This window comes from Engraulis encrasicolus, chromosome 5 (genome assembly GCF_034702125.1).
Source record: "Engraulis encrasicolus isolate BLACKSEA-1 chromosome 5, IST_EnEncr_1.0, whole genome shotgun sequence".
Lineage (NCBI taxonomy): Eukaryota > Metazoa > Chordata > Actinopteri > Clupeiformes > Engraulidae > Engraulis > Engraulis encrasicolus.
In genome coordinates, this window is record NC_085861.1 from 6,831,648 (window position 1) to 6,850,087 (window position 18,440).

General features: G+C 46.5%; 1 protein-coding gene across 1 annotated transcript; it reads right to left on the bottom strand.

The window, feature by feature from the left end:
• Window positions 1-13,937: 13,937 nt before the first annotated feature.
• Window positions 13,938-17,069, bottom strand: txnipb (thioredoxin interacting protein b). Its single transcript, XM_063198603.1, has 6 exons — window positions 16,708-17,069; window positions 16,458-16,533; window positions 16,202-16,349; window positions 15,677-16,036; window positions 15,097-15,402; window positions 13,938-14,762 (listed from the first exon to the last, which is right to left on the bottom strand). Exons 1-6 carry the CDS (start codon window positions 16,961-16,963, stop codon window positions 14,727-14,729), a joined length of 1,182 nt encoding a protein of 393 aa, XP_063054673.1. The 5' UTR covers window positions 16,964-17,069; the 3' UTR covers window positions 13,938-14,726.
• Between the last annotated feature and the right edge of the window lie 1,371 nt (window positions 17,070-18,440).

Genomic DNA, 18,440 nt, shown 5'->3' on the forward strand with positions numbered 1-18,440 from the left:
GTGTTGCGTTTGGTGGGGGTGTGGAACACTAGCTGAGGAAAATCACGACTGAGCCTCTTCTTCAATATATCCTGTCTGTAAACACAAATCAACAAAAAAAGAGGCATATCAGTACAAGCATAGTGGGGCTTCATGTAGTCGCTGATATGCAATAGCCACCCTCACACATTAACTCGGAGTGAATAAATAATATTGGTGGAGTTTACTTGCTATGCAACAGATATAATACCAAGTATTCCAAAGGCAAGCACATACTGTAACGAACATCACACTATCAAGAATACTGCCATCCTCCTTATTTCAAAATATTACAAGTACAGTATGTGCAGATGACAAGCAGAGTGTTAGAGAATAATTTCAGTCAATTTCAACATGCAGTTGTAATGCTCACACTACCCTGGACGTGTCAGTACTAGAGATTTTTTTTTCTTCTTCTTCAGCCTTTTCCGAGATTCTGGTCATTGTAATGAGGGCAGCGCTTTGTTTACATTTCAAAAAACATTTTTATTTATTCCCAAAAACATCCAAAAGGTTATACAACATCAGCCGACAACTAGCAAACAGCGACACCCTTTAAATATTTGGAGTAGGCCTATGTTGTAAACAATGTAAACAAATGCTGCCCCCATTAGAATAGCTCATATCTCGGAAAGGGCTGAGCCGAAAAATGTTGGCTCATCCTCAGCACCTCTTGGTTGATCAGTAGCCTTTAGCGGATTACCCTCTCGCAGAATAACTTGTAGCTCAGATCAAATGTTGGCCCAATCCTTACAAAAATATAGAAGAAGATGTGTGTTGTGAGAGCTTTCTTTGTGAGATCCATGTTGTGAGAACAAACTGTCTCAATCATATGACACACATTGTACTGTGTTTCTATATAAAATTAAAATTGACTTACTGTTCTTTCTCTGCTCTGACAGACTCACTCAAAAACCTTGTGTACTCTCTGTAGCAACTTCTGTGGTACTGCACCTCCAGAGCCACACAGTCTCTGTCCTTGATGTGAATGAGGATGCTCTTGGCTTCCTTTACTTCAGCTGCTTCCTGCAACTTGCCTTGTACAAAAGAAAAGAAAAAAGAATGAATAAATAGACAGGCAAACAATTAGACATTTTTCCTGGTGGAGTGGTATTGTAAAAAAAAAAAAATGGCGATGGGTGTTGCACCCCCCAAAAAAGCATTCCGTAGCCTCTTACTGCAGTGCAGATGGGGTTGCCAGCGGGCTTATTCACTATTTGCGGAAAACTACATCATAACAACATTGCTATGACAGTGCAGAGTAACAGATTAAGACATACATATTAAAATTTTGGTGACAGTAAGGTTATAACATAGTTGCTGTGCTAAGGGGTTAAGCACACAGATGTACAGCACAGCCAGGACACACCTCTTGAGCCTGGTCACTGAGGCTGCCCAGGGACAGAAGCGGAAAAATCCCAAGTGTACAAGTGAGAGAGGGGGGCAGTGGGGGGTAGGGGAATGGCACGGGGGATGGGATGGCAGAAGCAGTGTCTTAACCAGACAGGCCATCAGGCTGAGGAGCCACATTTCTGAACAGATATTCAGAGTCATATCAACATCAGGCATGCTTTGACATCCATATAAACATACCCTATCCTATTTAAGACAAAGTGTGATTCATTTAAACATCTAAAACCTAAAACACTGGGGGTACTATAGGCATGGGGATGTTTTGCAGGCTATTGGAATGTAATTTCACACCCACACACATAACACATTATGCCAATTCACACGTGCATTCATATTAGAATTAGACAAAAAAACAATGATTGTGCAGCAGTGTGGGCTAGATAGTCAGTCAACTTCTACTAACATCTGTGTGTGTGTGTGTGTGTGTGTGTGTGTGTGTGTGTGTGTGTGTGTGTGTGTGTGTGTGTGTGTGTGATTTGGGGGATGGGATGCATTCGCATAGACTGTGTGGTGGGGGTGAGAGTAATCTTACCTGCGGTTAAAGTCTGTGTTTTCGTTCTCTTTGACGTCTGCCACTCGCGACGATAAATTTGCTGTCTTTCTTGCAAATCATGCAGACAGCAGAATGAACGGGGCCAGAGCTCGTGATGGCCAAGCTTGATCTGGATCGCAGTTTCCTGGTCGGAGTGGTGGTCACAGCCGATAAAGCGGAGGTAGCCTGGCTAGTTCGGGGGTCTTGTTGGCCATCTCCCCTCTCTGCCTCTCGCAAGACACGCCGTGTGACTCGTTCAATTTCCCGCTTGTCAATAAACCTCAAGTAGCATGTGGGATGGAGAGCCGCATCCTCGGGAATTTCGTCAAACTCCAACTCAATACATTGCTTAAAATGTTGCTACGTCTCTGCACTCACCCTTCAATTCTAGCCGCTGCCGAAAATTTCGATATGTATTCCACCGTATATTGGTGAAATTCTGTGTTTCTTCATGCTTGACCGAAGATATATGCATGTAACACAACTTGCGTGTTGACATATGTGTATGATTGACTGTGTGTATTCTGTACCAGTACTGATCTGTTCCACGCCACAAGGGGGTGTTACCTATTTGATATGAGATGTGTATGATTGGTGACGTCACACCCCCTATATAAATGTATGTTCTGGAATCGATCATTCTCTTGAGTGTGCCCTTGAGTCATGGACCAACCGCTCCTGAGCAGTGTGTTTTATCATACTTTAAAATAAATATGCCTTGAGGCTGACGTGAGGTATTCGTCTTCGACTCTTTCTGAAACCTGCACATTGGACTTCTGCTGTGGATTGGTAGCGCTCCTGCTAACAGGTTATGGGCCCAGTATCGACGACAATGTGCAGTAACGGAAAGTGGCGAACGTTAGCTAGTCAGTTGAAAGTGTAGTAGCTAGTTAGCGCGCTAAAACCGGGAACGCTAACGGAAAGCTGAGGAGGATGGCGCATCAAAAGACAAAGTGGCCGGTGTTTGACGGTAGGGCCGAATAATACGAGCTCTGGGAGGAACGGATGCTGTGTTGTATGCATCGTGTCGGTTTAAAAGACACTATTCTTCACGAGCCTGGTGAACCGCTGACGGCTGAGGAACGAGCCAAGGATGCTGAGCTGAACGCTGATGCTTACTGCTCGTTGGCGCCGTTACTCGACAACGTGAGTCTGGGACTGATCTTTAGAGACTGTAAAAATAATGGACGCGAGAGTCTGAAAGTGCTGAGAGAGCACTACATTGGCAAAGGTAGGCCAAGAATTGTTTCATTGTACATAACGCTAACCTCGCTGAAGAAAGCTGAAACAGAGACTGTGACAGAGTACATTATCCGGGCAGAGCAGATCTTCACAGCGCTCAGAGGTGCAGGCGAGGCACCGAGTGAGGGGCTGATGATGGCAATGATTATGCGGGGACTGCCAGAAATGTTTAAACCGTTTTCGCTGATGGTAACCCACGGCGTAGCGGAGATGAAGCTAGCAGAGTTCAAGGCTAAGCTACGAAACTTCGAGGCTTCGGAGGATGCTGAGCCAGTAGCCGAGTTGGCGGGAGAAAGGGTTCTGAAGGCTCGCGCAGCCCTGAGGAAAAAGAACGTCGGCGGATCTTCGACAGAGATGGCGTGTTGGCGGTGCGGAGAGAAGGGACATCGGAAAGACGACTGCGCAAGAAAAGTTTGGTGCGGTTCCTGTAAAAGCACCAGCCACAGCGACAAAGCCTGCAGGAAGAGCGAGCGTACACAAAGGTCCAGGTGTGCTCGCGCTGAAGACCACGGCGGTGGCGGCAGCAGTAGCAGAGGCAACGGCAGCGGCGGTGGTAGCAGTAGTAGCAGAGGCAACGGTAGCAGCGGTGGTGGCGACAGCAGAGGCAACGGTAGCAGCGGCAGCGGTGGTGGCAACGGCAGCGGTGGTGATGGCGGCGGCGGCAGTGGTGACAGTAGCAGAGGCGGCGGCAGCAGTCGTGGCAGCGGCGGCGGTGGTAGCAGTGGTGGTCGGGCAGCGAGTGGTGGTCGGATCGAGGCGCGGGGACCCGCGAAAGACGACTTCACATTCCGGGTGGACACCTGCAAGCCAGCGCAGCAGCGGCAGATCGAGAGAGGGCTGATCGTCGACACAGGCGCGACATCCCACATGCTGAACGACAGGAGCCGGTTCAAGTCCTTCGACAGCTCGTTCAAGCCGGAGAGCCACAGCATGGAGCTGGCCGACGGGAGGCGGACATTCGGGTTGGCGGAAGGCAGAGGAGACGCACAGGTGTGTCTCACTGACAGCGACGGACGAATATGCACAGTGACTCTGAAGAGCGCCCTGTACATCCCTTCGTTCCCACAGGAACTCTTCTCCGTGAAGTGTGCCACTGCACACGGTGCCAAGGTACTTTTCGAAGAAGGTAACAATGTTCTTGTGGCGCCTAATGGTGCAAGGTTTAACATTGATGTGTGTGACAGAATGTACTACTTGCCGACCGAATGTGATGAGAGTGATGTGTGCAATGTTAGCCATGATATCCAAACTTGGCATGAGATAATGGGGCATTGTAATTACGATGACATACTGAAACTGCAAGATGTTACAGTAGGCATGCACATTAAAGGTGCAAAGCGTAAGCCTGACAAAGAATGTCATGTGTGCATAGAGGGGAAGTTTACTCAGTCGAGGAACAGAAATGCAACTGACAAGGTGAAAACACCACTTGAGCTGGTGAATACTGATCTAGCTGGTCCAGTGACCAATGGTTCCATTGATGGGTACAAGTACATGCAATCATTCACTGATGTGTGCACAGGAGTAGTATTCACATACTTTCTCAAAGCAAAGAGTGATGCCGTACAGGCTACTGAAAAGTTTCTGGCCGACGTAGCGCCTTATGGCGATGTGAAATGCATCCGGTCAGACAACGGGACCGAGTACACAAGCAGAGAGTTTAAGACACTCCTGCGAAAGAACAAAATCAGACACGAGACGTCCTGTCCTTACTCCCCACACCAGAACGGCATAGCTGAGAGGGAAGGGCGTACTCTCTTTGAAATGGCAAGGTGTAAACTGATTGACAGCAACTTACCTAAGAGTTTATGGCATTATGCCGTTCAGGAAGCTGCATACACCAGAAACAGATGCTTTAACAAGCACATTGGCACTACACCGTACACAGCACTGACAGGGAAGAAGTGTGATCTAGCCCAGATGCACAAATTCGGGTCCGAGTGTTATGCTTACAAACAAGACAAGGGTAAACTAGATCCCAGGTGTGAGAAGGGGCTCTTTGTAGGGCACGACAAGGGCAGCCCAGCCTATCTAGTTTACTACCCCACTAAGGGAAAAGTGCAGAAGCACAGACTGGTGAAGTTTATTACTAAAACCACATGTGACAATGAGACTCAGACACAGGACTTAGAATTTCACCCTATTGTAAATACTGACAAGACAGACGCACCACAGCCCAGTGCTCAGAGCACAGACACCCAGACTGACAGTCCACAATCCCCAGAGGATGATGGTGAGGAGCACCACATGGTGACACCACAGGCCCCAAGCAGTGGGAGGTACCCCACTAGAGAGCGTAAGCCCCCGAGTTACCTCAGTGCTTACTCTACTCAGGAAGACAGTGATGGTGATGATGATAGTACACTCACCAGTGTCGACTATTGTTACCGAGCAGTGTGTGGCGTGCCACTGACCTTTAAGCAGGCTATGGCATCACCACAAGCAGGTAAATGGAAGAGGGCAATGGACGAGGAAATGCAGTCACTAGAGGAGAACCAAACCTTTACCCTGACCAAATTGCCAGAGGGCAGAAAGACAGTGGGAGGTAGGTGGGTGTACTCAATTAAACAGGGTGGTGACGGACGTGAGCAGTACAAGGCCAGATTTGTGGCGAAGGGGTATAGCCAGAGAGAGGGGATTGACTATGGTGAGACATTCTCCCCCACAGCAAACATGACGAGTGTGCGTGTACTCATGCAAAAGGCAGCACAAGAGAACTTAGTTCTACACCAAATGGACGTAAAGACAGCATACTTACACGCACCCATTGACCGAGACATTTACATGGAGCAACCTGACGGTTATGAAAAAGTAGGAAACAACCTAGTGTGTAAACTCCAAAAGTCTATTTATGGTTTAAAACAGTCGGGACGCAACTGGAATGAGATGCTGCACCAATGTTTGGTAAATGACAACTTCACACAGAACACAGCAGATCATTGTGTATACACAAAAGAGTCAAAGCAGGCAGGGAAGGTGATAATTGTGTTTTGGGCGGATGATCTTATCATCGCAGCAAGCAACACGAGAAGCCTAGAGCAGGTAAAAGCAATGCTTTCGAGCAGGTTTAAAATGAAAGACCTGGGCAAGTTGAAACACTTCCTAGGCATAGACTTCAGTCAGACTGATGAATGTGTAACCATGTCACAACAGAGGTATACTGAGAGGATTCTCAAGCGTTTTGATATGCAGGATTGCAGAACACGCGAAACACCATGTGAACAAAAGGTTGAATACACTGACGATGCACCCAAGATGACAGATGTAACTAAATACAGGGAAGCTGTAGGTAGTCTGATCTACTTAGCTACTTGTACGAGACCTGATCTTAGTTTTGTGGTTGGTAAGCTTTCACAACACTTTGCAAACCCCACAGAGGAAAACTGGGTGACAGTTAAACATGCACTGCGTTATCTTAAAGGTACGACTGACAAGAAGCTGACTTTTAAGAAAAGCAGCGATGGTTTAGGCCTTCGGGCATACAGTGATGCAGACTGGGGTGCAGACACCAGCGACAGACGGAGCACGTCTGGCTACTGTGTGAGCATGAGTAAAGAGAGCTCACTGGTATCGTGGAGGAGTAAGAAGCAGCCCACAGTAGCATTATCCACATGTGAAGCCGAGTACATGGCTTTAGCTCTCACAATACAGGAGTGTATTTACTTAGAGCAATTACTGAACGGTATGGATTCCTATGAATATGTTCAAACTGTTGTTCATGAGGATAACCAGGGCACCATTGCACTTGTGAAGAATCCTGTGTGCAGACAGAGGTGCAAACACATCGACATCAAGTATCACTTCATAAGGTCAACTGTTAGAGATGAGAAGATGACACTTGTTTACTGTCCAACAGATGAAATGGTAGCAGATGCTATGACCAAGCCTGTCTCAAAGGTGAAATTACAGAAATTTTCAGGATTCATGTTTGGTAGTAGTGTCTGACAATTTGTATATACGTTAAGTACTGTGTGTACTATATAAACTGTTTTTGATTTAATTCTGTGTATATTCTGATTGTTAAAAGCTGTACAGGATACGAGTCACTCATAAGTGGGAGTGTTGACATGTGTGTATGATTGACTGTGTGTATTCTGTACCAGTACTGATCTGTTCCACGCCACAAGGGGGTGTTACCTATTTGATATGAGATGTGTATGATTGGTGACGTCACACCCCCTATATAAATGTATGTTCTGGAATCGATCATTCTCTTGAGTGTGCCCTTGAGTCATGGACCAACCGCTCCTGAGCAGTGTGTTTTATCATACTTTAAAATAAATATGCCTTGAGGCTGACGTGAGGTATTCGTCTTCGACTCTTTCTGAAACCTGCGCATTGGACTTCTGCTGTGGAGTGGTAGCGCTCCTGCTAACATTGCGTTTCGAAGATGTCTTTTTTTTTTTTACATTTTCGGTCGAGATTTCGTCTTCCTCGGTAGGCCTACTAGATGATCGACCAGCTCCTTCGGTAGCTGCTACTTCCGTTTACTCCTCATCTCAGCTGACATAGCAGTTAGCTGATTCGTTCCTTCTGATGACGCTTCAACCGTGGCACCTCTCGAGGCGAAAAGTATTATTACGCCGGCCGAATATCTACATACGCCTCGGAGACAGTAGTTCGTCATTACACGTTGCGAATTTGAATAGCCTTGCAGTGCGGACTATTCCGAACAGAGGTTTTAAATCCTCTATATAAGTCTTTCTTTTTTATGAACTGAATGTCTGTTTGTTCGGAGGCTGTGGAGCGAAGTTCGGTTTCTGAAGCACTTTTCGAGGGTCACCTTCCGGCCTACCAGTGTGTGAGTCGCAAGGCAACTCGGCAGCGGAAGCGAGTGGTCATCTGCTGCTCGCCTCCTGACTGTCCCTGCTCAACTAGACTTCTGCTCCCAAATGTTTGACTTTTAGTCTTAAATAGGCTACAAACACACACATTATTTATTGCAAAATCAGGAACATGCCGTTTCACTGCTGCCAAAGGCTGTTCGAGTTGTGGTTGCATGTTTAGTGAGGAGACCCAGGTGGGTTGGATCGCAGCATGAACTGTTACATTCATAAAGTGAGTTTTGTTGATCAAACTGTCTTACTCTTTGATTTATCAACGTGAATTGATAAATGGAACAACAAAGGCGAGGCGCATAGCTACTTAACGGCAGAAACGTTTTAAAAAATACATTATTTTTATTTATTTTTAATTATTTTAAATAAGTGATCCGTGTGATCCGATTGATCCGTCTAATCCGGGTACCCTCCTTGGAATGATCCAATCAATCCGGACGCCTCAAAGATTCGAGTTAAGCACCTCTAACACACACACACACACACACACACACGTACGCACGCACACACGCAGATACACACACAATCACACACACCTCTTTTGGCTGAGCAACAACACATTCAGAACATTACGCATAATATCCAAGGTCGTATGACATCATCGGAAGGCATGCGCCCCATCAAAGGACATGCCTTCCCTTCAGTTGGCTGTGGCACTGTTGTCTGGGCATTGTGTGTACACCTCTGGTTCTCAACCTTTTTTGAACTTACACCAGCTTGACCTCACCATACTGTAAGCCTTCCAACGCCCACTTGATCTCAGCAGAAGCCTTCCAGCAACCCCCCTTAGTATTAAAAAAATAAAATAGACTAATGCCCCCTAATGTCAACTAAGCACCACCCCCACTCAGCTGTATCATTCTCAACGCCCCCCGTATAGGGTTCCCCAACGACCCCCTTAAGGGGCTGTAGAGCCCCCGTTGAGAAAAACTAGTCTACACTGTATACCTGGCACAGCTGACCACTGGCCCATGGCGATAGCTCTGTGTCCGCATGGTTGTTAGTGAGTGCTGCATGCATGGCAGAGGTCACTCAGCCCCACTTGGCATGGCCCGCTGCTCTAAACTTATGCTACGGTCACACCGCCGGCGTTGAAAGAGCTAAAACGCTGCTGACTCCTGCCTGGAAAGCACAGGTCAGGGGCGTTGAACGAGGCAAAAGATGATTCAACCTGAAGCGTTCGACCAAGAATCTCGACCAACCGAAGCTCGTGTTTAGAAAAATGTGAACATTCCATTGGCTGACGCCTGCCGCCACCGAGCTCATTACATATTTTTACAGTAGATGAGGTTCAAATTTTGACGCCCTCGGCTTTTGACGCTTTTGACTCTGGACACGCTTTGTGGCTTTTAACGCTTCTGCCGCCTGCTCTCCCATACAAAGTCAATTACTTCCGCATCTTTCCACGCGTTCAACGCCGGCGGTGTGACCGCGCGGTTATGAAGAGCAAACAGGACTGGACTGGTTATCTGGCATACAGGGCATTTACCCAGTGGGCCGACAGTACTCACACTACATTACATTATTACATTACATTGCACTGCACTTAGCTGACGATTTATTCAAAGCGACTTACAGTTATTATTTTTCAGGGTATTGGTTACAGTCCCTGGAGCGATATGGGGTTAGGTGCCTTGCTCAAGGGCACTTCAGCCATGGATGGAGATGTAGGGAGAGGTCAGGGGGGATTCGAGCTTGCAACCCTAGATTGAAAGACCAACTCTCTAACCACTAGGCTACGGCTGGGCTGCCCCACTGTTCACTGTTCACTACTCACTGTTTATCGTTTCTCTTTCTTTCCTGAGAGACCAGCCCTCAATTATGACGGAGTAACCCATTAGTCTATCTACTTATGGTAGGCTACATGTAATATAGACAGTGCACTGAGCAAATCACAATTTTGAAGAAAAGCAAGGGGCTGGCCCTGCCGTGGCCTAACGGTAGGGCACTGGGTTATTACTATACTACGCCGGCGACCCAGGTTCCATTCTGGCTCGGGTCATTTGCCGATCCTCCCCCACCTCTCTCTCCCCCACTCACTTCTTCCTGTCACCATCTCCAACTGTCCTATCAAATAAAGGCAAAAAAACCTTAAAAAATGTATATATAGGCGGGGTGCTGTGGCGCAGCGCGCTAAGGCCTCCACATTTGGACTTGCACACCCATGGGGACCCCAGTTCGAGTCTGGACTGGGTCATTTCCCAATCCTCCCCCATCTCTCTCACCCACTTATTTCCTGTCAGCATCTCATACTATCCTGTCAATAAAGGTATAAAAAGCCCCTAAAAAATATTAATAATAGTAAACAAAATATATATTTATATATATATATATATAAAAGAAAAGCAAGGGGCTGCTGGGCTATGCCAGAAAAGCCCTGGTCATTTTGCGGTCCCAGCCCAGCATTGAGTGCTGCTCCATCGCACCATCCGGAAAAGGAAAGCAATGAAGTGGAAGGGTGCAGAGCCAGATTAAGACGGCCAAGGGGCCCCTAGGATACATGTTGCTGAATCCGCCCCCCCTCCCCCGGAAGGCAAATTTCATTACGAAGTTACATAGACAGTGTCATAACTACACGCTAGGAATTAAGGATAATATGTAGTCCTAACAAGGGGCCCCTAGGATACATGTTGCTGAATCCGCCCCCCCTCCCCCGGAAGGCAAATTTCATTACGAAGTTACATAGACAGTGTCATAACTACACGCTAGGAATTAAGGATAATGTGTAGTCCTAACAAGGGGCCCCTAGGATACATGTTGCTGAATCCGCCCCCCCTCCCCCTAGGATACATGTTGCTGAATCCGCCCCCCCTCCCCCGGAAGGCAAATTTCATTACGAAGTTACATAGACAGTGTCATAACTACACGCTAGGAATTAAGGATAATATGTAGTCCTAACAAGGGGCCCCTAGGATACATGTTGCTGAATCCGCCCCCCCTCCCCAGAAGGCAAATTTCATTACGAAGTTACATAGACAGTGTCATAACTACACGCTAGGAATTAAGGATAATATGTAGTCCTAACAAGGGGCCCCTAGGATACATGTTGCTGAATCCGCCCCCCCTCCCCCGGAAGGCAAATTTCATTACGAAGTTACATAGACAGTGTCATAACTACACACTAGGAATTAAGGATAATGTGTAGTCCTAACAAGGGGCCCCTAGGATACATGTTGCTGAATCCGCCCCCCCTCCCCCGGAAGGCAAATTTCATTACGAAGTTACATAGACAGTGTCATAACTACACACTAGGAATTAAGGATAATGTGTAGTCCTAACAAGGGGCCCCTAGGATACATGTTGCTGAATCCGCCCCCCCTCCCCCGGAAGGCAAATTTCATTACGAAGTTACATAGACAGTGTCATAACTACACACTAGGAATTAAGGATAATGTGTAGTCCTAACAAGGGGCCCCTAGGATACATGTTGCTGAATCCGCCCCCCCTCCCCCGGAAGGCAAATTTCATTACGAAGTTACATAGACAGTGTCATAACTACACACTAGGAATTAAGGATAATGTGTAGTCCTAACAAGGGGCCCCTAGGATACATGTTGCTGTGGGGGGCCTCCCCTTGGAGCGCATATTTCACAACGAAGTTACATAGACAGTGTCATAACTACAAGCTAGGAATTAAGGATAACGCATCGTCCAGCTGTGGTTTTAAGATTTAAAACTGTACTCGACATTACAGGTTCATTTTGCAATATTGCATCTTGTCACAATTCTGATTTTTGTTTTACTTATGGCCAATCAGGGCCCCCCTGTCGGGGGGGCGTGGGGGGGCTCCTAGGCTGCAACCATATCTAGGCAGTGTGTTAATCTGGCCCTGGAGAGGGGGGCGGGGGGGGGGGGGGGGAGTTAGGGGGCGTCTGAAGGGGATGGGAGGGGGGTTGGGGGGCGTCCAAAGCGAAGGGTATGGCAGGGGATCAGACTTGGGCTGGGGCACGTACACCGCTTCCTTTTTGAGTGAAGGCTTCTCTTCGACAGCTGCGGAGTAAACCAGTAAACAACAGCATCAAGTTTCTACTGAGAGGAGAGGAGAGGAGAGGAGAGCAGAGGAGAGGAGAGGAGAGGAGAGGAGAGGGCTGCCCACTTGCTGAAATACATCCCTGGCATTGCGAGCCACCAATACCCCCCTTGCCAAACATAACCAGCGCCCCCCATCCACCCACCCTCGGCCTACTCTGAGCACATGTTGAACTGCATGTATCCTGATCTTTGTAGGTCTCCGGCAATGGAATGGAATCGTACAAGTAACTTTTTAACTGTTTGTCTGTGGTTTTACTGTTGTCTCCCTTAACAATGGTGTCACCACAGGGACTGTGGCCTTATGACCTTGTAATCCAGTGTTTCCCAAACTTTTTCAGCTGGGACCCCTTTTGGACTTAAAAATATTTTCGCGACCCCCCCACCTATCGTAGTCTTAGCCTAGTAATGGATTTCCAGCAATATTAGCAGACAAACTATTAATGGAAAATATTGATTAAAATGTCCCCTGATATTGCTAGAAATCCACAGGACAGCAAACACATCTATTAACCATGCAAGTGAATACAAGTCCCTTTTCTCGGCGACCTCCCTTCAGTACCTCCGCGACCCCCCCTCGGGGTCCCGGCCCCCAGTTTGGGAACGACTGTTGTAATCTATTTTACACTGGCAGAGCTGGAGCAACTGTACAGCAGACATTTGGGGAGCATGCTGTACATACTGTGTCTGACAATCGATTGGCAGTGGGTTGAAGTTTTAACAACATGATGGCACATACTCAATGTCTTATGAAATGAAATCTGTCCATTGTCGTCATCAATTGCCTTTTGTCCATCCCTCCCCTAGTAACAATTGAATCCATGAGCTTGCTGATACAAGTCCAACATTTTTTTGTAAATGTCCAGATTTTTAAATTTGGCAACATTTGATTTTTAACATTGACATTAAAAAAATCTTATATTATTATAATTAAGAAGCTTTTGTTTTCTGACTTCAAGAAAAATCTAAATAAAAAATGTAATGTTCAAACTGCAAATTAAAAAAACATAGGCCTATGTTCAAAATGTGAAAATGTGGACTTGGATGGTTCTTCGTCTCAGGGCTTCAATTGTCATTTGCTAGAAGATGAAGCAACATCATTATTAATGTGGAAAAAGAAACCATTTCAATTCATTATCAAACACTGCAAGTAAACTAAACTTAAAACAAAGAACGTCTATCAGAGTACTTGTTTGTCAATGTTTTTACACTGTTTGACTCTTAACTTAGCCGTGTTTTTTTGTTAAGAATATTGTCTCTTTCAGCTTGTGTGTCATTTAGGAGAAAAGCATCTGCTAGGAGCTCCCTGTAAACCTGTCACCAGGGAAGCTGACAAGGGGGGGTCGCGCGCAAAGGGAACAGTTGTCCCAGGCCCAGGGAAAGAGGGGGCCCAGAAATTGGGTTCTCATTACATTGAATGTATTGGTCGAAGGGCCCTCTCAAATGACTTTGTCCTGGGCCTGGTAAAAGCAGCCCTGTGAGCCTGTCACTGTAGCTCAAGGTGAAGTTGGGCACTGTGATCTTGTGCACTCTGTCGAACACTTGACGTCACACTAACATACTGTAAGTGCAACTCAATGTCACCCTGCTGTCACAATAGTGCAGCCAAGTGAGTCATGCTGTCGTTTCCTACAGTACTAGCGATTCGAATCAGGACACTTTGACACCAGATCTCTAGCCAGGTAACTGTCACGTCTGAGGTGTCTCCACGCACGTGTACACGTACTGTATTATATGTCTCACTCCAACACTGATGTTGCTTGTGTGCTATTTTCTGGGAAAATGATTTCACGTTTGCCTTGCCTCTGCTACACAGTCTGAAAGAGAGGCAACAGAGGAAAAAGGCGACAGAGGAAAGAGGCGACTTAAACATGAGCAATGTTTTATTTTCAGTCAAGTCAAGCCCATGGGGCTTATGAAGATAAAAAAATGAAATATGCTGTTATAAATACAAATGTATGAGAATATTCATATAAACAAATAAATATCTATTAATTCTTGATATTAATAATCATTGTAGCCTATGCAACACAATAAGTTGTTTCAGCTATAAGCAAACATTCTCCAATAAAGAGTTCTATTCAAATGCAAAAAACATTCAGCTTTGTTTTACACAACTAAATGGTAAGAACAACCTGCAATTTGATACAAAGAACTAAAAACATTGCATAGCAATTTCTTCAAATTAAATAAGGTGCACATATCCTCTCTGTCTGGTGGGCCTCTAAAAGTTGTGGAGTTTTAAGTCTAAGCAAAAACTGTGAGCATCTAAATCTTCTCGTCTTATGGAATGGCTGCCTGAACTCCACATAGGATGACTGTGGGACAACGGCTGGTAGGTTGTGGCGCATGGGCGACCTTCACAGCAGAAATGCAGCCCCCTTTAAATCCAGCTAAAAATATCCATGGTAGATAGATATACACGATAGGAATACAAATGTGGTGAGAGCCCCAATGTTCCCAAATCTACTAGTCCGCGTCTCTAACAGTCTTTGCCTTGTAGGTCGTTCTTGTGTTCTCTTCTCTTCTCCTTCTCTATCCTCCTCTTCTCATCAATGCTGATCACACTCTTCACTTAGACCTTCTTCTCCACCAAGTCGACAGATTTGCAAAAGTGCAAAATAAAAAAATCATCTCATCTCTCCACCGGCCATTTAGGAAGAGAACTGAAACTGGATGCCATCATCCACCTAGAGAATGAAAAAAAAACAGAAGAAGAAACAAAAACATTAATAAGTGAGAGAACAAAAACGTGTGAAAATAATTCCTCTTCACCCCCTCGTCACAACGTGTGTGTGTGTGAGAGTCCTCCAATGGTGACTACCCAACTGGGTATGTGTGACTCCTCCCACGGAGCCTACCTCAGTATAAGTGTGTCCTAATGGGCATATTGAAGGCGTTGGATCACTGCAGTGGTGTGTTTAATGTGTGTGTGTGTGTGTGTGTGTGTGTGTGTGTGTGTGCGTGTGTGTGTGTGTGTGTGCGCGTGTACCCAATGTGCCATCCTGCCCCCGCGGTGCCTACCTCAGTATAAGCAGGTGGAGCGCGCACGTAGATGATGCCGTCCTCGTCCTCGTCCCCGTGGCGGCTGAGGAGGGGCGTGTGGACGTTGGCGTCCAGGTGATGGAAAGGCATCTCGCTGTAGCTGGGGGGCAGGGAGAGCGTGGTGAGGCGGGAGGCGAAGCTGCCCCCGGCCGCGCTCAGCATGGCGCTGCTCTGCTCGCTGCACATGCTGCTGGTGCGGCTGCCGAAGGCGTTGTAGGGCACGGTGCCGATCACCAGCGGCAGCTCCAGGATCAGCTTCTCACTGCCGGGGATGTGGACGTAGACCTGGAGAGAGAGAGAGAGAAAGAGAGAGAGAGGGAGAGAGAGAGAAAGAGAGAGAGAGGGAGAGAGAGAAAGGGAGGGAGATGTTATTCACTTGACCATTACAGATTCATTATTTTTTGGTACTTTCTATTTTACGTTTCAGCTCTGTACCACTGTGAGCCAAGCATGTCATGTCATGTCATATCATGCTACGACCTCTAGGAGGCGCCACCCATGGATGGATGGATGGATGTGGGTGGTGCACTGCACTGCACTGCACTGCGCATCCACGTACCATGAGGAAGTAGTCCACGTGGATGATGTTGCAGCCCAGGACGGTGGGCTTCAGCTTGGGCACACGGATGGTCTTGCCCTGCCAGATGTCGCACATGCCCGAGATGATGTGGTTGCCGCGCACGGCGCACAGCTTCTCCCGGATGGTCTTGGTGCGCCCGTTGGCCTGGAAGATGTGCTTGGCGATGATGGCCGCCTTGGGTACCACGATGCGGGAGCACGTGTTCTCGAACTTGGCGTTGATGCTGATCTCCTCGCCCTCGCAGTAGCCCTTGCGCTCGATCTTGGCCTGGATGGAGACGCTGCCGTCGGGGATGAACATACAGGTCACTTTCTTGTCCTTTGTCCCGCCGACAGGGGCCTGCAAGACATTGAAAGTGCACTTTTTAATGTTGATGCTGAGGTGATCAAATCACTTCATATTAAACCCTAAAGCTATCGTGATCATCTGTGCGTTTAAAAGACCACAGTGTGAAAAGCTCTTTATTTTATTATTTAGTTTTGATTGCTTGGTTAACTGACTTACCATCAGGTCAGGGGTGTTCACATCAATGGGCTCTTCAACTTCAAAGAATTTCTTGCACTCCACAGTTGGATGACAGGGCTTCTCCATCAAGGCCTTGACGTAGTAATGCACATGGCCAAACTTCCCATCATAGGAGGACACCAGCTGTCTGAAATGAGCAATTGCACAGTTCACGACTTTGGCACGACTTTGGAGGGTTGCATTGAAAACGGCAACCAGTTGTGTGTTTTAAAGGATGCTATTACGGGACACATACCCATGCTGAGGGAGTTCAAATCCAAACATGTATTCGTATCTGTTCCCGGGCAGAAGTGTCACGCAACCATCTGAATCTAAAAAGAAAGGCAAAAGTTGGAATAAAAAACACTGCTGCTTACTTCTCGTTGTGTTATTATTTTATAAATTATTATTATTATTATTATTATTATTATTATTATTATTATTATTATTATTATTAATGAATTGAGATTTCAATGGATAACAATAACCATTCTTTCGGGCTTTACCTGTGAGTTCTTGATCCAGATGGACAACGTCTGCATATTTCAAATAGTCGATCTCATCGCGACATTTCTGCTTGCCTTTTGAATATTGCACCTGGGCGCATCCGATTCCATAAACTTTCATTGCTGAGACTTTTGTCGGCTCAGACACCTCCACGATAATTTTCCCAGCCACTTTGTCTCCACTGCAGTAGAAGAGCTTGCTTGGATCATTGAACAAGATCTCGAAGGTCTTGGGCTTCTTTGACAGGATCACCATGACTGCGTTTGGGAATGAAAAACTCCGATTTAATCAGGTAAGCTATTTAGGTGGTAAAACCTAGCTCGCTAGTCTCGCCGTCAGACTGATGAGGCTATCAGTTAATTAGGCCTAGTTAATTGGCTTCTTTGTTTTTTTTAAGGTCTATACTCTGTAAGTGTCTGTGAATACAGTCATAACACAGAGAGGCGGCCGGCCCGTTATATACCCACGCACTAACCACAGACTTGAGGTGTCATAACTGCGGATTGTCAACATGAGGGTCTCTCATGCACAGAATTAACTACCTCGTGGACACTGCTCCGATTGGTCAAACACGGAGTTTACTTGGTGAGTAACCAATTGAAGTGTGGGTTCAGCGCGTGGCAACCTCATGGGTGCCATGAGGCTTGTGCTGGGAAGCAAGCCCCCGTAGAAGGCGAACCTATCAAAGCGCCGGTGTCGCTGTTGACTCAGAAACTCTCAAGCGGGGGCCATGTGTCACTGAACTTTGACAAGCTTCTTGCAGCTTCTATTGCATGTCAGCACCAAAACATTCCAAAACATGTGTGGTATTGTATATTTATATCACAATGCTCGATTGCCTGGACTGTTGGTAATTTCCATGCGCCATGTAGTGCGCGTAATGCATGATGTGTAGTGCGCTTAATGCACATAATGTGATCACATTTTTGTAACTTCTGCAACCTACCTGAACTTGACCATGAACATGGCAGAATTGAGAATGGAATGCACGAAGGCACGAATGCACGAACGGCAGGCCAACTTGTCATTTTCAACGATCCAACAACAATACACATCATGCATGTAGAGCACCTCTATTTCACATGAGAAAAAAAACGGACCACCGCCAAAGGTGCCCTATTAGATCCGGTTACATAATAACATCGGCAACAACAAACTAAAGAGAGACTGGAGTTGGCGTTGGAGATCGGCTGCTCTGCCATCTGCTGATGGGGTATGGGTCCTCATGCAGATTGACGCTGTAGCCCATTGCAGGCTTGCATTGAAAAGTCGTAAGACGACAGAAGCAACATTATGATGCAACAATGTAAAAAATATAATTTATGTAGTATTGAGAGTAGATTGCAGATCGAATTTGTTCCTCATCACGTGAGATGGGATCAGGGCTCTAAATTAACTTTTTTTTTCACCAGCCAAATTGGCCAGTGGAGATGAATCTTGCTAGCCAAGCACACACTCACAAATAGGTCAGAATGGCTAGTAAGTGGGTCTTTTCTGCCAGCCAAACTGAACTTTCACCTGCATTTGGCCATTGGCTGGTGTTAATTTAGAGCCCTGGTTGGATGGGATGCTGTAGAAGTCTCTTGTGGATTTCAGAAACCGTGAATTTGTGGATAAATCACGCCACCCTGTGGCCAGAATAGGTACGATGAAAAAGACTACATGATCACTCAAACAGCTCAAATGCATTGCAGCAAAGTTAAGTAAGAAGTCTCTATCAGCGTCGTTTCAG